Below are 19,685 nucleotides of genomic sequence, written 5' to 3' on the forward strand. Positions count from 1 at the left end.
TCCTCCTCCTCCTCCATGGCTCTCCCAAGAAGAGCGGGCAGGGGGAGGCAGAGCCTGGCAAGCAGGCACCGTGGTGGAGGAAAAAACCAGCCACCAGGGAAGTTAATTTCCAGGTTGTTATTTCTCCTCCAACCCCTCCACCCGCTTTAGTTTAGCTCTTCTTTTATTCTGGGCAAGATGGGAAACGTAAAGGCTGCCGTTGCTTTGCTGGAAATCTCCAATCGTCCATCCTGGCCTGGATGCCGGCAGAAGCCGCCCTCCGTTCCCCACGGGAGCCTCGAAGGGAGACCACCGAGTCAGTTCAGGAGGAGAGACCGACACAAGGCAGCCCCCCTTTGCCCGGGAAGCCCTGGGAGGCTGCAGAGGGCAGCCCCCCCCTGCTCCTCCGGGCCGGAGACCGGGAGGGTCTCCACATACAGGACCCCACGGAGGGATCCTCTCCTGCCCTCTTCCAGGGCTCCAACCTCCCCTGAACCCCAAAAGTAGCAGCTGCCCCGAAAGCCTTTGCTAAGGACGGCTGCCGAGGGAGGGGCTGCCTGGCCTTCCTCCCCCTCCAGCACTGATCTTGCCCCATTGCCCCATTGCCCCTGCCCGGCTGAGACCCCTAGAAGGGAGCAGGCCCCAAAGGGCCCCTGCCCAGAACCAGACTGGAGACCCTTGGAGGAGCTCCCTCCAGGCAAGGAAACCCCACGTTCCAGGGAGCAGGAGAGGAGGGGCCCTGCCTGGGGGGGGAGGGGGCTTTATGAAGGGGCACGTTTAGGAAGAATGAAGCCCATGCCCCCCTCCGTGCCCATGGGCAGCACAAGACCTGACTCCTCAGAAGCACGATTAGTACCCGCCGTATTAAAGTTAATATTTCATTAACCCACTCGGTGCGTGTAAATGTTTAATATCTGCCTTTCTATTGTCACAGCTTATCTCACTCTTGAGCAAACACAAAGCTTTTAAGAAGTCCAAGAAGTGAGGACTGCGGCCCCTTTTCCCCACCCACCTGGAGCCCCTTTCCCCCACCCGGACCCCACCGTGGAAAATAACCCCAGCCCTTAAGAGGAGGGGGTTTTGCTCAGCCGAAGGAGCCAAAGGAAGCAGCCGTTTGGTTCTCCCATTCAGAAGGACAAAGGTGAAGGTTGGCGAGGAAACCTTTGTGGCTCTCAGGGGGCTGCGTCTTCTGCTCGGAAGCCCCCTCGGGTGCTGGGCGTGGGGCTCTCCCGTGGGGGGTTAAGCCCACGGCCACTTCATGGAAGGAGAGGGGAAGAGGCGTCCAGGGCTCCTTCTCCACTTCAGAGGCTGCCCTGAGTGGGGCAGGATCAACGCAGCTTCATCCCAGGGCACGGGGGGGGGGGCATCTCAGTGGTGGGAATGGCAGAGTGGCTGCAAGTCTTTCTCGCCACCTCTCTGGGTGGGGGCAAGGTGAGGAAGGCCGTGGAGGAGGAAGAGGAGGGGGAGGCACGTTGGGCCTCACACAGTTGCACAGCAGCATTTCACACACACACAGCATGGCTGCCCCCCCCCCGAGGCTGGTAGGAAGCAGAAGGGCAGGTCGGGGGGGGGGGCTGGCTGGGAATGGGGCTCTGCCTGGCAGGGCTGGTCAGTCGGGGGGGGGGGGATGCGCAACCAGACAAGCGGCTGTCCTGCCCAATCGTGATCATTTAAGCCCTTGGATCCCTGCCTGTGGAATGAGGCTGCTGGCTGTTCTGGCCGAGGGACGGGCGTTCCCTCCGCCCTGAGGGGCCCGGAGAGGCCAGAGGGCAGGGTCCAGATGGAGAAGCCGTGGCCCAAAACTGGTCCAAGCCCAGCACTGGTTGCCCAATGACGTCATCACGGAAGGCCACCACCCTCCGTGCCTCAAAGCCGCCTTTCTGTGGGCCTCTGCTGACCGGAGCAGGGCGAAGCTGCCCCCACTGTCGGTCGCCCACCCACCACCCACCCCACATCAAGGGTCTTGCAAACTGCACCCTCTAAGCTGTGCTTGCTGAAAATTAGGACCAGGAGGTGAATGACGGGAACCGTAGTTTCCTGGCTTAAATGTCCCCCATCCACGTTTTTGAAGGGTGAAATGGGTTGGAAAAAGCCCTGGGGTTTGGGGACTGGGGGAGGGGAGGGGTCCCCCTTATTTTGCTTCATTTCTGGCAGAAACCTCCGTCCCCGCGGCTGTTGGGAATGCTAAGGGGGCTTGTTTATTAGCTCAAGTTTAATTAATTTGTATAATATCCCTGTTAAGGACAATGGCTAATTAAGATCTCTTCCCCCCCCCCTTTCCTGAAAAAAGAGGGACGAATCGGCAGTCATTAAGGGAGACGCTGGCAGCCGTCCATCAAGCTGCTTCCCGCCTGCCTTGCTCTGACGGCGGGAGACTTAATGAGGGTCTTTTAGCAGCGGAATTATCCTTCCCGGCTCCAGCAGATGCTGCGGAGGGGAGCTGGGCACTCCTTCCAGCCGGGCTGAGCAGATTGGAACCGGGTCCCTTCTTCCTCCTCCTCCTCCTCCTCCTCCTCCTCCTGATTGATAAGGCCTCTCTGGGTCTGCAAAGGGAGAGCTGGCGGGTGGAGAGGCCCCTCGGACGGAGGGCAGCTGTTGCCTTTCCAGCCCACCACGGACGGGAGAAGGAAGGAACCCAGTTCGCCTTCTGACTGGCCACCAGCCCCGCTTGCCCTCCTGCGCTTCTGCCCAGCTCCTGCCCTGCACAGAACGGGGGAAACCCTCTTGGGGCAGAAGGGCCCAGCCCCCCTCCTCCCGCAGGCTCTGCCCAGCTCTCCTGGCATGCCACAGGCAGAGCTTTTGCCCCAACCTTGTCCTTCTGTCCGTCCGTCCCCCCAGCCCCACTGGGCAGCTGAAGCCACTTGAAGCAGAGAAACCCCCCCCCAATTCTTTGGCACCCCATTCCGCTCTCAGCCTCTGCTGGCTGCACCCCCAGCCTCCCTCCTCTGCCAGCCTTCCGCTGCAACCTTGGCTCCCCCCCACCCCCCCTTCGTGGAGAAGGAGGAATGCAAGGAGGCTCCTTTCCCAGCCTCCTTGGCCTTGAAGACGGCCAGCATCATCTCGGGAGCCAGGAGAAAGGAGGGGGGGGGCAACTTGAAAGGGCTGCTGCAAAACATTGCTTGGCACATTTCCCTCCCACCGAAGGGGGGGAGCCTCCAGCAGGGCCCCTCCCCCACCCACAGCTAAAGAAGTCCCTGCGTTTCTAGGCACAAGAGGCTTTGGAAGGGAGTTGGGCCCATATGGAACCCATTACGCCCTCCGCCCCCCCCTCCAGCCAGGCTGGGTTGGCAATGACCCCCCCCCCCACAGCAATCCCCAGAGAGCATTCCAGAGAGAGACGGACCACCAACTCATCCCCACAACCCTGGGAGCCTGAGGCTGGCCCTGGAGCCCTGCACTCCCCCTGGCTGGGGGCTCCAGGAAGCCCAGAAGGCCACTGCCCCCCCATGCCGGCTCTCTGGGGGAGAGGGGCTTCCTTCAGCCCGGAGCCAGAGAGATGCCGCCGGGGCTTCTGCCACACCTGGGACAGGTCCTGTATTTCGCGGCCAGGTGGGGGGGGCCAGCAAACCCCTCCCACCTCCAGGCCCCTCATGGCGGGGGGGGGTCTCCCTCAGGCAGCCCAGCAGGGCCCCCTGAATGTGCAGAAGGGGCTTCTCCCCACAGTGCTGCTTGGGAGCCCTGGGGGGGGGGGCTGGGAGAGCAGAGCCGGGCCTTCCCCCCCCCCCTCTCTCCCAGTCTGCCTCTGCTGGCTCTTGTGGTTGCAACACTGCAGTGATTCCACAAGCCCGGAATGTGAAGCATTTCCTGCCAGGCGGGAGAAAGAGAGAGAGAGAGAGAGAGAGAGAGAGAGAGAGAGAAGAGGAGAGGCAGGAGGAGCCGTGGGGGAGGGGAGGGAGCCTCTGGCCTTCCAGCAGCAGCCGCAGCAGCCGGACCTCCCTTGGCCTGGCTCCCCTGGTCAGAGGAGGTGCCTCCGCTGAAGAACAGGAGGAGGGGGAGCCTTTGGACTGACCCTCCCTGCCTCCTCTGACCGGGTGGGAGGGTCTTTGCCCACCAAACAGTTCCCGAAGGGAGGAGGAGGAGGAGGAGGAAGGACCCTGGCTGAGGCCCACAAGGGCAGCAAGACCCTGCCTAGCAGGAGTTCAGGAGGGTAAACAGGGGCACCGCCAGCATCTGGTTGGCTGCAGAGGGGTAGCAGAGGCTGAGCGGAGGGGGCCCTTCTTTTGTCCAACCTCAAAGCCTCCCTCCCAAGGGTGGGACCTCCTGGGGGCCACCCAGAAGACTCTCCCGTGGGCAGCACAGAGAGCCTGAGCCTGCCCTGAGGCTCCTCCTGGGCAGATGCATTAGAGGGAGGGGGAGGCAGCCCAAAGCCTCCTCCGCCACATCTCCCTCCCGTCCGGCTGCTCAGCTCCTCCGTCCCCAGGAAGCTCCGTGTGGAAACTCAGATGCCAAGGGAGCCAACCAACAAGTTGGCACTGGCCGCCTTTACCACATCGGTTGCTCACCTGGGCCGGGAGTTTGGAGAAGGGAAACCCCCCCCCCCAGCAGCAGCAGCAGAGCCAGCGCACTCCCCCTCCCCCCTCTTGGCCCAGAGAAGCAGCAGGCGAGACTACGGAGCCCAGCCTGCTTTGGGCCCCAGCCCAGCGGGGGGACGGGAGGCATCCTGGCCCCCCCGTGCAGCAGAGGGGCCGGGTGTCTCTTTCGGAGGGGGATGCAACGCGGAATCCAGGCAGGTTGACACAAGGCCCTGCAGGGTCAAGTGGTAACTTGCGCAGGGAACAAGGCAGCGGCGTCTCCTTCCTCCCTGGAAGGATCCCTCCACATCCTGGGAGGGATGTGCAAAGCTTGGCCGGCTGGTCCAGTTAACCTTTGAACCAGCCCTCCTGGCCGCCTTCCCCGTTGGTCTGCACAGCCGTCCTGAGAGTTGGCTGCAGCCCAAGGCGGTCAGCGCTTTGCGAGGCTTCCCAGGGCCTCCCCTGGACCAGGCTGCCCAGGCCATGCCCTTCCTCCTTGGCACCTCGAGACTCCTCACAAGGCAGCTCCCATTCAGCCACTGCCAGGAGGAGGAGGACTTCCTCCCACCTCCTCCCTGGGCACCCTTTATGCCACCTCGTCCCAGATGTGGCCGAGGCCCCCTCCCTGCCGGCTGGGATCCCCCCCTGTTTGCAAGCAAACCAGGCCCTCCTTCTGTTACCAAGGCCAAAGGCAGCTTCTTTGGGACAAAACTTCAAAGGGCTCCAGTTCCCCTAAATGAAACTGACCAGGATCAGAAAAGGGCAACTTTGGAACCAGACCCTGAAGCAGCAGATTCCCCCATCCTTGCCATAAAGGGGGGGGGGGTGTTCAGCCAGCCTATTCAACGGGGCCGCCAAGGGCCACACCAGCTGCTCAGCAAGGGGGGGAGAGGCCGTGGGGGGGGAGGGAGGCAGTTGGCCTGACCGATCAGCTGGCTGGCCTCTGGTTTCAAGCAGGGAGGGGCCCATCTTCGTCTTCATCACCAGAGTGACTTTTGCCTCTGCTCCTGGGGAGGAGGGAGGAGGCTGGCATTCAGGAGTGGCTCCCTTGATAAGGCTCCTCTTACTTAATTATCTCTGAATGGGTTTTTTGTTCAACCCTTGAAGCATTTACTCTGATTGGGTTGTTGCCTCCAATCTCTCTCTCTCTCCCTCTCTCTCTCTCTCTCTCTCTCTTTCTCTCTCTCTCTCTTTCTCTCCCCCTCCCTCACACACACACACACACCACACAGTCCCCATCTCCCTTTCTTTGGTGTTTCTATGGAAACACCTCCAGGCGTACAACTGTTCTCCAATTTTGCAATAAAAGTTGGATAGTGATATTTCAGATGCCTCTTTTCTTTCCAGGCTCCTTGTGGCTTCTAGCTGGCAAAACAATGCCCCCCCCCCTCGCTCATCCCCCCTCCCCCTCCCCCTGTGTACACAAACATCCCCATCCGGACTCCCAGGAGACCCCAAGTATTTCAGGCATGGGGGCCGTCTTTAAGCCCCCTCCCTACAGGCAGGCACCATTTGCTTCGAGTAAACATGGGAGGGGGGGAAGGGGGGGAGGACGTTTTGCAACCGAAGCTTCAGGGACTCTGAGGCACTAAGCAGGACCCCCCCCCTCTAACTGGTTATTGCCAGGCAGCCCATCTGATTAACCTGCCCCATCTCAGCAGGAACACCCATTGGGCTCAGCCCCCCCCCCCACCTCCCCCAGCCAGCCTTTAGGGAAGAAACGCCCTCCGAGTACCATCTTCCAGCTCTGCCTTTCAACCCCCAGGGGGCTTTCCCCAGAGAATCATGGGAACTGTAGTTTGAGGAAGGGGCCCTGCCCTCTTGGCCCCAGGAGGTCCCGGGGTTCCTGGGAAAGGCGCAAGATGAAAGAGACCCCACGGGGCAACTCTTGAAACCCCTTGGGGAAGGAGCTGCCCAAATGCCCCCTCCTCTAGGAAAAGGCCGGGGATCGGCCCCTTGGTGTGGTTTGCAGGCTCGCCTCCAAAGCCAGCCCAGAAAGGGACACCTGCTGATGCGAGCCCCACTTCCTTGTCCAGGGGAACAAGGGGGCCTGCCAAGCTCCCTTGCTCTGGAGGAGACTGCCCAGGTGGGGCCCCGGAGGAAGGGCCCAAGGTAGGGCTTCTTCTGCTCCCCATCCCCCCTCCCTCCCTCCCCCCCTCCCTCTCCCCAGCTCCTCAGAGCCAGAGGTTATGAAGATGAGCTCCAGGGCTCCAGGGACTCTAATTATCCTCTAAGTGTGAACGCCAGAGTGATTAATTAAGAGATAATAAAAAGAAAAGCAGGCTAGAGAGGAAATAACGGCTGCTTTGATGATAAAACCTGAGCTAAGCCAAGCAATTAGGGGAATCTTTAGGAAGAGTAGTTAGCTCTAATCCCCTGGTAGCCATTGCCAGGGAAGGAACCGGCAGGGAGGGAGGGGGGGGGAGGGAGGGAGGGGGGGCTCAAGCCTCCTCCAAGAAGGCCCCCCAGGCCCAGCAGCAAAGGGCCCTCCTTCCCTCCCTCTTGCTTCTTCCACAGAAGCCAACTGTTCCTCCTTCTTCCCATGTGGACTTGCGCTCCAGGCAATCAGGTCAAGACCCCCCTTTAATAGCAGCGGAGACCCCGATCAGAAGGGAGGAAGCCAGGAAGGGCAGACCAGCAGCTGAGGGTCAGGGCAGGATAAGAGCTGGGCTGGATACCAGGGTGGCGAGGCAACCAAGTGGGCATCACATCGGGGACCCCCTCTTGGAGCTAAGAGCCCCCCCAAAGGACATCCTTGAGAGAGGCTTGCAAAGTCTTCCCTGAGGAGGGGGCAGCCATGCCGGGACTGGTGGGGGTGGGGCCTCTGGGTCTGGTTGGTGCTTCCCAAGGCCTCAGTACTGCGGCTGCACCCCTTCCCAGGCTCCCCTTGGGGGGGGAGGCCCCCACCCACCCCACAAATGATCTGCAAAAGCCACTTTCTCCTCAACTTCAGAAAAGAATGTTTGGGAAAACCTCCCTGACCTCTGACCTCTGGAGAGAAGCTCCAAAGAGAAGAAGAAGATATGCAGTTGGCAAAGACCCCCGCGCCCCCCCCCCCACTCTGGCCATAAGGTGGGGATTTAAAGCTCTCGAATCTTCCTCTCGGAGCCTTGGCATTGCACAGACCCCCAATTTCCTTAAGTGGCCTTTAGAAGAGGGAAGGGCGGGGGGGGGGGGGCTCAGCCCCCTCCCCCACAGAATAGGGGCTGCAAGGAGAGCCTGCCAGGGCCCTGTGCAGAGGCCAAGAGGCCATGGGGCTGGTGGAGGGAGGTTCCTGGGGTTGGCTGGCCAGGCCTTCTGGGGACGACCACGAGAGGCCAGAGCCCAGGAAGGAGGGGTTGTTCAGAGGGCCCTTCCCCCTGCCGTTCTCCTCACTTCCCATCATCCCCAGCCTGGAAAAGACGCCGTGGCCTACAACTGGGCCTGGATCTAGCACAGCTCAGCCCTTTCTCTTTTGCCTATGCCCAGAAACTCTGATAGACTGTCCCTGCGGCTGGAGGCTTTGCCCAGCCCTTCCCTGGAGACCTGCTCTTCCTAATGGCCAGGGCTGCTAAGGGCAGAAGAGGCGGCTGCCTGAGTGAGGCCAGGAGACCCCCCCCTTACACACCCCCTGCCTCCCCCCCCAGGGGAAATCGGAGGGGGAACCTCAGAGCAAGGCCAGGGGGGGCAGAGAGACTGAGGGACCCTGAACCTGGAAGTGCCATGCTGGGCCAGACAACAAGTCCCATGAATCCCAGCCGGAGAGGCCCCTTCTCTCCCCTGATAATGAGCCTTAATCTTTTCCCTTTTCGATCCTCCCCTTCTTCCTCTTGAAAAGCAGATGAAAAATAATCCACTCGCAGAATGGATTGCAGAATGAATGAATATTTCAATTTGTGACATGCCATCATGGAAAGACCCCTGCCGGATGATTGAAAGAGGGCGGAGGGGAAGACAAATGACTTTCATTTAGATAAAATACAGAAAATTATTTTGTGAAAAATGAGGAGTGATGGAGCTCGGCCAGCGGCAGCACAGCACAGCACGCCCCCCCCCGATTCCGAGGAGGGGATGTCGGCATGCCCCCCCCCTTTCTAATAAAGTGCCTGCGTGTCCTTTGAGTAGGGGAGGGAGCAAGGAGTCCAGCTCCTCTTCCCTCCCTCCCTTCCCCAGCCTGAGCCTTCACAGACATCCTGACTACAACCTCCATTGTCCTCAGCCAGAGCACCCACCCAGGCTAACATCAGTCCATTGGTGGGGGGAGGGTCTTTTCCATGAGCCCCTCAGTAGACGGGGGAGGCCTTGTCCCATGAAGCCCCACATCCCTTTGCATCTCCAAGGACAGCCTGCCCCTCCCCCCAGGAATGCTGCCCTCCAGGGTCCCCTCCCCCTTCAAAAGGTCTCTTCCCTATGAATCCCCCTGTGTGGGTGCCCCCTCCTCCCTCCCTCCCGCCTGGACTGATGGAATGGGGCCCTGAGGGGAGGGGCTGCTGCCCCAGCTGCACTCTTCCCTCTCCAGATCCTGACTCCCCCCCCCCCTCAGAGGGGCCAAGAGGGCAGGTCAGCTTCTGTCACCCACATCAAAAGTTTAATCCCTTCCCTCCTTGCCCCCCTCCCCCCCACATCCCTCTCCAGGAGGGTGAATGGGATTTTTCCCTTAGAAGAGATACACAATTTGGGAAGATATACAAGCCACAGACAAGCTTGGAAAACACCCAGGTGCCCTCGGCTGCTATCTCTCTGGTAGAGTGCCTCTGAATGTGGGAGATCCACAGAACAGGGCCAGGTTTAGGCAGGGAATCTGGCCTTGGCTCCTTGCTCCATCCATGGCAGGGAGGGGCCCCAGAAAAATCTTTTCCACTCTGGGGCCACCGGGCTGGGCCTTTGCTCTAACCCCCCTCCAAATGCTCTCAAGCCTTTTCTTTCCCAGAAATCGGGATGTTCATAGAAACCCTTTGTACAAGTCTCTAGTCCTCATGGCTTTTAAAAAAACAGAATTCCATGAAACCATTCAAGGAAGACTCTTTTTCTCTGCTACCTACATTTCAGTGCAAGATCTCACAAATGCTGAAAGTTGCACTGGAGGGGACACTGGTAGACCCTTGGAAGGGTCCCCCATCCCCTTGTGGACAAGCCGTCTGAAGGAGCCCAGTTGTGACTGAGGAGCAAGCCAGTTAAACACACACACACACACAACATTTTATAACTATTAGTAACGCTAGCTGTTTATGGCAGAGGAGACGGGAAAGGGAAAATTACGTCAGGCTCCACCCCCCCCCAGCCCTCCCCAGCACAGCCACCTCGCTCGGATTCTGCCTGGCCCCCGCCTTCTCCGGCAGCCCCGCCCCCCCAAACGCCGGAGACCGGGCTCCCCCCTCCATGCCCGCCCCGGGGTGGGCGCCATATGCAAAAGAAGGATGCCAGGGGCTGGAGGGGCCGGGAAGAATCTGCCCCCTTTCTCGACGACGCCCCCTCGGTAGGGACCCCCCCCCCGGCCCCTCTTGGGGGCTCTGCCTACAGTAGTATCGCGGGGCCCGGCCCCGTCTGCAGGGAGAGGCGCCCCCGGGCTCCCCCTCCCCAATACGCTCGCCACCCGCCCAGCGCCCCACCAGCACGCGCCCCGATCCGGCCGCCAAGCACGGACACCCTTGGCAGGAGACCCCCGAGCCCGCCTGCCCCGGGGACCCTTCCCGGACGCCTCCGCTGGTTGGTCCGGAGGCGGAGACGCCCCCCCGCCCCTGCACCCCCCCTTCATTTCAACTCCACGCGGGACGTCGGGAGGAAGCGAGGCGAGGCCGCCCGAGGGAGGAGAGAGCGGGCAGCGCGCCGCTTTTCCATCTCCGTTCGCTCTGGCTTCTGGCGAAAAGCCGCCCCTTCCTCCGCTCCCAGACCGGCTCCCAACGCGGCGCCGCTCCTGCCCTCCCCACCGCCCGTGGCCGATGCGCCGGCGGTCCAAGTGCGAAGAACTTTTGAGCCCCGCTCTCCGCGGAGAGACTAAGGCGGCCAGGCAATCCCGCCCGACTCCCGACTCCCGACTCGGCAGAGGGGCTGCAACCCGGGGATCCGACCCGCACCGACGCCGCTACTCCAAAGGCAGCCTGGCGGTGGCTGCGGCTCTACTCTCGCACAGCGCAGCCCGGGCCGGCCCAACTCCGTAGCGGGCTCTGGCTCCCCCGGCGGAGGTGGCCGCCGCTCTGTCCCGCGCCGCCAAGCCTCGGCCGGCGAGCGAGCCACCCCTGCCCGGCCCGAGAGGCGAAGCGGAGGCCCGGGGCGGGTGCTGGGACGCCGCCTCTCCCGCCCCAAAGACGCCGCGCTCCGAGCCGCGCGCCCTCTCTCGGCGGGGCCGTCGGCGGAGGCTCCGGGCGGCCGTCGAGGCGCCGCTTACCTTCCGCGAAGCCGTCCTCGACTCCCCAGAAGACGCACAAGACGGCCAGCAACGGCAGCATCGCTCCCGGCGCGGCGGGGCTGGCTTCGTCGCTCGCCCGCCCGCCCGCTCGGGGCCTCCTGCTGCCCCGCGCGCCCAGCGCCGTCTTCGCCGCCGCTCCTTCCAGCGAGGGGAGGAGGAGGAGGAGGAGGAGGAGAAAGGAGGCGGAAGAAGAGGGACCGCGGGGGGAGGGAGGGGGAGGAGGCGGGCGGGCGGGGGAGGGGAGGGGGCGAGGAAGGGACCGTCGCCGGGGAGCGAGCGCGCGCCGGATTGGCCCAGCCGGGCGCAGGGAGGTCCGCAGACGGGGGGATGCCGCTGCGCCGCCAGCCCCGCTGCCCGCGCGCCCTGAGCGATGGGGATGGGAGTCCGGGCTGCCCGATGCTCGGCTCAGAACTGGCGAGCGCGCAGGGCGGGGACAGCCGAGGAGGGGGACGCTCTCCCGCCGTTTTCAGCGCAGCCCCCGGCGGGCAGGCAGACGCGATCCCGAGACCCCGGCCTTCCCCAGCCTGGCGAGAGGCGCCCCCACCCCCGTCGCGGGCAAAGGGTCTCCCCTTGCGAGGATTCGGGGGGGGGCATATTGCAGGCAACCGTCCGTTTGTACAACACCCTTGTTGGGTAGGTCCACACCACCACAGGAGCCGAAGCAAAGCGGAAGAGCCAGAGAAACTTCCCGGCTTTGCCGGGCTGGTCCTGGAGGACGTGCGCCCCTTCGCGGGCAAGGTCCCCCGGCCCGACCGCCCCTTACCTCCCGGCGGAGCTGCACAGAGGCAAAAGCCGTAGCTTCCCGGGAGATTCTCCGCCGGCGCTGGCTTCGGCTCCCCCATCCTGCGCCCGCTGACATCCCTCTCCCACCTCGCACCTGGAGGATAGCAGGGTGTTTCTGAACATGCGCAGAGTGCCTCTCCCTCGGCACCGATTACCCTGGCCCTGCGTGGCGGTTCTGCGACCCACCGTTTCGGCCGGCTGGAAGCTGCCGTATGGCCTGATGGGACTGGGAAGCCCCAACACCCGGAGGTCGGACCTGGGTCAACTCGGGGCGCTTCCAGCAGCCCTGCAGAGTAGACCGGCCCGAGCCCAGCCTCCCGTCCGACGGGCTTAGAATGTCGTTTGAAGGGATCCATGCAGACGAACTACCGCTGGGGGCTTCCAGCTAGGAGACCCGGACAGGTTTCGGCCCTAACCGGAGAAGCGGGCTCCGTCCGGGGCTGGGAAGGGTGGTGGGCTCGCTAAGCTAACGCGGTGGGCAGCAAGCTTGGCGGCTGCCTAGAAGGCTCCGACGGTACACAGCGCCTCCCCAGGAGGAGATGGGCTGCGGGCCCTGGACGGCGCTCCTTCCTCCTGGCCTTGGAGGCCAGAGCCGGCCGCGTCCCCGCCCGGGGCTCCAAAGGGCTCCCCCTTGGTCGGCGCCGGAATCGCCCGGCCTTTCAAGCTTGCTTCGGCCCAGGCAATTCAGGGGCCTCCGTGGCAACACAGCCCCCGCCCCGCCCTCCGCATTGAGCGGGAGGTTGGGAAGTCACAAGGAGGAGCGTAACTCCCCCCCCCCCACCCGCGCACATCCGTCCCCGTTGGACGCGCCGTCCGGCATCCGAGCAAAAACTTCTTCCACCTCCTTTCGCTCCCTGCGAAGTTGGGAAGCGCTTTTCGGAAGCTCCCTGGCGCCCTCCGGTGGCCACAAGCCCTCAAGGAGACTCTCGCGGGGCGGATCCTGGGACCGTGGCTTCTGCACCCCAGAACAAGTAGGGTGGGCCGGCATGCTTGAAGAGCTGAGATACCAAAAGGGAAACTGAGGCTCAATCTGAGACACCTGAAGGAGAAGGGGGGGCACGTTCCAGCCGGCCACAACACTTGCATGCTACAGCCAGCCTCTTGCTGTAATTAACTTTTTAATTAATTAATCCATTGAGAGGCCTCCCCAAGGCACCCTTGTCTGAGGTGCCTGCTGACGTGTGCCTTCCTCTCGGGTCTTGGGGGGCTTTGGAATGGTGCGTGATGGCCCCAGCTGGGGGGGGAGGGGGGCAAGAGACAGCAGAGCCCCCACTTTGGCTGCCTTCTCAACAGATGGACTCGGCTGTCTGCCAGGTTTCTGCAAAAGCGGTGCGGTCCATAATGCAGCTGCTTGCAAGGCAACGCAAGGCTGGGGATCACACCGCAGCACTAATTTGCACAAACATAGGTGTGCACTCCTGGTCTCCCTGTGTTTCCTCTCGGTTGCACTTCCAGAGGGCCTGGGAGGCAGCCTTGGTGTCGCTTTCAGACCATTAGCTGTAGCTCTGGACCCATTCAGAGGTGAGCAAGGATGAGCAAGGGAGGGGGGGCACCTGTCGCCTGTGCAGGAGAGCCAGAGGCTGAATCCAGGGCGGATGGCTTCCACCCCTGAAGCCCTCTCGATGTGGGCTGTCTCCAGGGGTGCCTCCCCTCCTCCTCTGGCACAGCAGCGGCCCCCACCTGGCCACAGCCTCAGCTGCCTGCCACCTCCAGAGAGGCCCCAACTCCATTCCCGGAAGGAAATCCAGGATGCTGGGACTTTTTCATTGGGCACTGAGGTTCTGGCCCCCAATGGCTGGAACCAAGCTAGCCGTGAATTTAGCAAATGGCAAAGAAAGAGTGAGTTTGAGGAACTGGAGAGCCTCCTTGTGCTGTTGCAGACTACCAGCCGTTACTAAGAGGTGCTTAATGCCACGGCACGCTTTAATAGCGTGAAAGCCTCCAGTGGAACCCCCCTGCCACTTGGCTGGGAAGGGGCATTTGAGGGTATTCCTGCGTAGCTTCAGCCGCTCACGTACCTTGTTTTTACTGAATTTTTCAGCCTCTTCTGATCTGGCAGTTTTATTTATCTAAACAACACACTAATCATTTCCCCAGGGTTATCAGGAGCTGGAAAGCCTAAACTAGGGTTCCCAACCTTTTTTTAGCCGTGTCCCACCTAAGCATCTCTAAAGTCCTGACACACACACACACACACACACACACACACACACACAGACATACACTCTGATGATATACAATTCTTACTTTACTCAGAAAGTAAACTCTACTCATGTGGAGGAAGCCTACAAGGCCACTTACTTGGTTTAAACAAGGTTCAAGTGGCCCCCATCAAAAATCAAACTGCCCCCCTGAGGGGCCTGGGCCCCATGTTGGGAACCCCTAGATTCTAAACAGAGTGAGACCCGTTTATGGCCCAGAGGGGAAATATGCCAGCCCAGCAACCCTCAGTCTCCTGCCTCTTCCATGACCATCATAACGAGACTCCTCATGTCTCCCCGAGGCCTGCAGGAACCCATTTCAAAGCAGCCATGCGCTCCCGGCTCATTGCCAGCCTCTCGGAGGGCTGCTGCCCCACAGCAACAGCCATGTTCAGTCCTCCCCCCCCCCCACACACACACTCCTTAGGTCTCTGCTTGGAGGACTCGCCCCATCTCCATCCTGTGGCGAAAGCTCCTGGGCACTCCACTTCTTCTGGAATTGGCCTCCTGGCACAATTTGGCCAGGGGTTTTTTGTGACCATGGAGGGAGCAAAGCCCAGACAGAGAGAGGGCGCTGGGGGGGGGGGGCTCTGCCCCATCTTGCAACAGCTCTTGAGCTTTTTCACCATCTCTCCCCAAGCACTGGGGGTGGGGGAGCGAAGGACCCCCAAGGGGAGACGGGGGGGTGCCCAAAGGGGAGCGCTGGAAGGCTGGTCCGATTCACCAGCCAGCCGTGTGAGTAAAATTCCCAAGGGGGCGTTTAGGCAAAAGCCCGACTGAGTTATTTTAGTGAGAACATTAAGACGGCACAGGATGATTTATTGATGGGAACTTCGTGGCAGATCTGTCGCTCAATAATTTATACCACATTTAGCAGGGTCGCCAGTAAATAATTCAATTATTATAAACTAAGGGAAGCTTTACGATATCTTGAGTTACAGCTTCCCCTCTGATTCGGGACCATAAATACGAGGGGCGACAACCGCCTGCCCGGTTCTCTCCCTGGGCTCCTTGCTGATCCCAACGCTCTCGCCCTCTGGATTGAAAAGCCTGGCATTGGCACCTCCTCTGGGTCTTGCATGGCATCTCCTGGGCACCACGGTCTTACAGAGAACACAAGCCCGGCCCAGCCAGGGAGGGGGGTCCTGCGTGGAAAGCAGCCCTGGGGCGGAAGGGGGTGACCTAGTGGTCCCTTGCTTTCAGCCCCTGAAGGGGCCAAAAGGCTCGGCTGATCCTGTAGCCAGACATCAATCTTTGCCATATTTCAGTCGGCTGCCCCCCAGAAATGGTGGCCTTGAGGAACCAAAGGGAGCAGCCCCACCTCACAGGCTGGCTGAAGGCGGGGCATCCCTGCAAGACGCCCACCGGCTGCAGCTCCAGGCATCAGTGGCAAATACCCAGAGGCCTTTTGGCCCTGCAGGGAAGACAAAAGCCTTTTGCCCTTTGAGTGGGCTTCTCCTGAGAAGTTGCCCTTAGCCCACCCCTCGGGAGAGGGGCCTGCGTGCCTGCTGGGGGAGCCCAAGGGGACCCCTGCCCGGCATGCCCGCTCAGTCCAGGGGAGACCCCGGAGCCAAGCAGCAGAGGGGCCAGGCTCCAGCTGTGGCAGCGTTTGGACGAAATGCTCCCACATCTTTGTTCCCAAGCTTCCCCCTCCTCCTCCCCCTCCCCCTCCTCTATCAGTGGGGGGGGGCTAAGGCCAGAGCTGGCCAATCGGCTCCCTGAGTAGCCTGAGGCCAGCCAATGGAGGCTTGGAAAAGAAATCAAGGCAACACCTGAAGGGCTTAGCTCCAGGTATGAGCCTGGCTTCTCGGAGTCCTGGGTTCAGCTCTGCTAAGCCAACCGCGAGCCAGGATCTGCTCCATCTAGCAGTCCCCAGTGGGGGCAGAGCTGGAGAAGCCATCGAGGGCTGCCCTTCGGGAGGGAGCCAGGCGAGCTGAAGGATGTGTGCGTGTCCCTCCTGCCTCCCCCACCAGGACCGACTCTCTTCTTCCTCCCCTTCCACAGAAACCCCCCCCCACTCCCCAGAGGACCCAGACAGGAAGGTTCGCTGTGCCTTTTAATGGGTAAAAGCAGCAAAGTGCCCCTCCTGGAGCACTTCAACACAAACGCTCATCTGGGAAACGGGGAGAAGCTTTCCAATCACGACAGCCCCCGAGCGCCCCCTGCTGGACAGGTTGCTCCTCCGGCCTTAAGAACCGGCACTACAGGGACCCCCTGTGACAGCACGTTGGAGCCCAAGAGAGGCTGGGGGGGGGAAGATGCCTTGCCTTGGGGTGTCGAGACCCATGGAATAAATGAACGGGGGCTGAAGCTCATTAAACCCGCTTGGAAGAGATGCTGGTTCCCTGGGATGCATGAAGCCACGGTCAGAGTCCTTCGGAGGGATTGCTTGGAAGGGCTGAGAAGCTTCCATCAGGCCCTTCGGCTGCCCCATTGAAGTGTCTTGGGGGGTGGGGGAAGCGGGGTCTTCTGGGGTCACAGCAGCAGCAGCAGCAGGGCGGCCGTCACCAGGAGAGAGCCCAGCGCCCAGGGTCCTAAGGTGGGAAAGGGAAGGGGGGTCATTAACACCTGAGCAGCCCATCCAAACGGAGGCCACGGCCAAAGCCACAGGAAGGAGGGGAGCCAGAAGTGGGGGCTTCCCGAGAGAAGGGGGAGGGGCTGGATCCTGACACTCCATTGGACAACCAAGTCCAGAGCCTGGTGCCCAAAGGGCCGAGATCCACTCAAATCCCTGGTTATTTGCACTAATCTGAAAAAAACACCCTAACTTCTCCCTCCTCCAGGACTGGCAAGGCAGAGACGGGCATCTCCATCAGACGGGTGGCAGGGAAGCCCCCCCCACCGCCCCCCACTCCCCCCACCCCCGTGGCCGATTGGTAGCAGAGCATTTCAGCCCACAGAGACTCTTAGCTACGTTAGCCGGTCGTCATTGGTCTTGGGGCAGCCATAGGGCAGGGCAGCCTGGAATCAGGAGGCCCCCTTCCCTGGCCTTGCCCATCGTCCTCTCCCAGTGGGGCTGATGGGAACTGCTGTGCAACCTCTCCAGAAGGGAAGCTTTGGCTCCTGTTTCCTGCTTGCTGTGGCTTTGCATCCATCCATCCCCCCCCCCCCCCCGGCCACCCGTTTTGCATTTTAGATTCCAAAGTTTCCGGAGGCCCCACTTGATCCAGACCGGCTGCCCCCCACCCCCACCGCACCCCCCGTGTAAACAGCCCTGCTTTCCCCAGTCCCCCCTCCCCCATTCACCCGCATCCCAGGGTGGCAGGGTTCGCCAAATAATGACTTAAAGAACTTCAAAAAGAATTGCTGAATACCCAGTAATGAAGCCAATGAATAATGCAGAGGAGACCGAAAACAACGTAGAGGGAACATTTGCTTCTGCAAACTTCAGAAGTGCAGCTATTCTAACACAGCTGACAAATCTGCTTAGATCTCAAATATGGTAATTGGGACGGCTGAATTATTTGTAATACTCTTTCCAGGGTTTCTTTGGATCGCGTGAGCTCCTCCTGAGGGGCCGCTGAGCTTCCTTGGGATCTCCGTTACTCCCTTGCGGAGCCGGAGACCACCTGGCAACCCCCCCCACACCTATTTCGATCCTGCCCCCAAAATAAGGACCCGCAGAAGTGCCAAGACTCCGCTGAGGGCCCCATTCAGTGGCGCACGCAGGTGGCAAGATTTGGGCTCCTCCACAAAACAAGGAAGGAGGGCTGACTGTTTATCCCGGCCTCAAGCGGGCAGGCATTCCTAATGGCCAAGGAAGGGAACCTGCAGGGGGCAGCAATGCCAGCTGCTGGCCTCTGTGCCAAACTGCTAGTGCCAAGGAGGGGCACCTGCTCTGTGGGCAAATATTGGTGCTGCGAGTCTCCCTCTGGCTGGGTTCGAACAGGCCCCGGGGGCTGTGCAGAGAAGCCTTTGCCAGCTGCAGGTGCCTCAGCTGAGCCACGGGAGGGGGGGAGGGGGTGGCGTCTTGGGCAGGTCCTGCCTCTCACCTGGACTTGCAGCGCTGGGCACGCAGGGATGCTGGAGGACGAAGCTGAAGGTGCTCTGGCTGGCGGAGCTCTGGGCCACGCAGGCGTAGTCCCTTTGCTGGTCGGTGTGCACAAGCTGCGTGAGCCAGGCTTCCCGGCTGAGGGTGGTGCCGGCCTTTGTGTCCTTCCAGGCGTAGGTCACTCTGTGGCCAGGTCCCATCCCTGCCTCGCAGTCCAGGTAGATGAGGCAGGAATCGTTCTTCAAGGGGGAGATCCTTTGGGTGACGTCTGGCAGGAGAGACAGGAGGGGGGCAATTCAGGGGGAGCAGCAGCCGGAGAGGAGACCTAGGACCCCGAAGCAGGAAGGGACTCTTGAGGCCATCCAGCCAAACCCCCTGAACTTCGAAGTTCAACGTTCAAGCAGGACCACCCTCCCCTCGAACGCAGAATCCTTTTCTAGCTGAGCCGCGAAATGAATCGGCTTTTGGCCCAGATTGGCCGCCATGAGGTCACGCCAACTTCTGCCTCCCTTGCACAAACTCACAAGAAGTGACTGAGGAACTGAAAGTTCCGCAGAGGAACACAACGGAGCAGGGAAAGTGCTGGCCAAAGCACTAACCGGGGTGGGGATCGTCACCCGGCGAAGCCTTTCAGGACGCCTGGAAACCAGACCCACCGAGGCTTCTCCTTAAGGGCATCCCCTAAAGTTCGGCTCAGCTAAAAGTAGCGTGACCCCCCCCCCCAGTCCCTCCCAGCCTCATGTTTCATGCGTTCACACTCAAGAAATGAGCTGGATGCAAGGAAGGAAATGTGGGACTCAAAGGGACTTGATTCCTTGGAGATCACAGCTGTGAGTCCCACCTCCTCCTACTTCCCTAGAGAAACGCTCCACCCTCCTCTCCCTCCTGCTCCTCTATGAACAGCCTCTATGCAGTTCAGCCGCCACTCATCTGCCACGCAGGGAGAGATTCCTTACTGAATACGGCCACCAGGAAGCTGCCAAGCACGACTGGGGAGGAGGAGGTGAAGCTGGTGGAGGTTTCGTATTTGCCCCCATCGTCCAGGCTGAGGTTGGCAATTCTGAAGGCCATCTCGTCCATCTGGAAGGTCACCCGGCCGGAGTACTTGGTGTCTACCACGGTGATCTCCTTGGAGTCCATCCAGATGGCCACCGCCTGTTGCCGGGAGGAGTCCCTCAGGAGGATGTTGGTCAGTCTCTGGCCCTTCGGAGGCACCACGGGGAACGTGACGGCATCTCCCACACGAACCGCCTTCCAGGGGAGTCAGATGCTCCTGGGACACAAGGGAGGGGCAAATTCTGACACCGCCCCCCCTCCCACCCACCCCCACAACCAGGATAGCCTCCTTGAAGACCCAGCGGGGACAGGGGGGAGCAGGGGGGCCAGCCAAGCAGGAGACCCCCTGACGCCCTTTGGGAGGGGGGGGGCAATTTGCAGAAATAATACTGCCCCAACAGCTGTTAAAGCACCGGCCTGTTCCTTCTCTCCCAACTCCTTATGCCACTTCCTTCAGGTCTATGCCTGCTTCCCCCCCCCCAGCTGTGCTCAGTGCCCCCTCCCAGGCACTGCATTACCCTTTCTGTTCTCCTGCTACTGGCCAGGGAACAGCGCCCTCTGCTGCTCAGCACCACCAACTGCCACGCCTTGCTCCCCTCTCATTTCCCTGGACTTTGGTGGAGGCGGCCAGTGTGGCCCTCCACCTCTTTGGCCCCTGGTGCCGAGGGACATTGGGCTCTCCTGCCGGCCAAAGACCCACCCAGAGGGGCATCGTCCGTGTCCAGGTGAAGAAGCCGAAGGAGGGGGGGAGAGGATTAAAAGGACGAAGGGTACACAGC

General features: G+C 61.2%; 2 protein-coding genes across 2 annotated transcripts in view; both read right to left on the bottom strand.

Annotated features, from left to right (window-relative positions):
• Positions 1-11,002, bottom strand: part of KIRREL1 (kirre like nephrin family adhesion molecule 1) — a 28,457-nt gene extending 17,455 nt beyond the window's left edge. The window contains 1 exon segment of the mRNA XM_014055447.2: positions 10,855-11,002. Coding sequence (XP_013910922.2) covers positions 10,855-10,915 — 61 coding nt within the window. The 5' untranslated portion in view covers positions 10,916-11,002.
• Positions 11,003-16,211: 5,209 nt separating this feature from the next.
• LOC106540366 (SLAM family member 5) lies at positions 16,212-19,105 on the bottom strand. The gene is made up of 3 exons (XM_087704965.1): positions 18,807-19,105; positions 17,852-18,118; positions 16,212-16,393 (listed from the first exon to the last, which is right to left on the bottom strand). The coding sequence occupies exons 1-3, from the start codon at positions 18,988-18,990 to the stop codon at positions 16,335-16,337; spliced, it is 510 nt and encodes a 169-aa protein (XP_087561091.1). The 5' UTR covers positions 18,991-19,105; the 3' UTR covers positions 16,212-16,334.
• Between the last annotated feature and the right edge of the window lie 580 nt (positions 19,106-19,685).

This window comes from Thamnophis sirtalis, unplaced genomic scaffold (assembly GCF_051295495.1).
Source record: "Thamnophis sirtalis isolate CommonGarterSnake01/CBP01778 unplaced genomic scaffold, rThaSir2_p1.2 scaffold_2, whole genome shotgun sequence".
In the NCBI taxonomy this organism is placed as follows: Eukaryota; Metazoa; Chordata; class Lepidosauria; order Squamata; family Natricidae; genus Thamnophis; species Thamnophis sirtalis.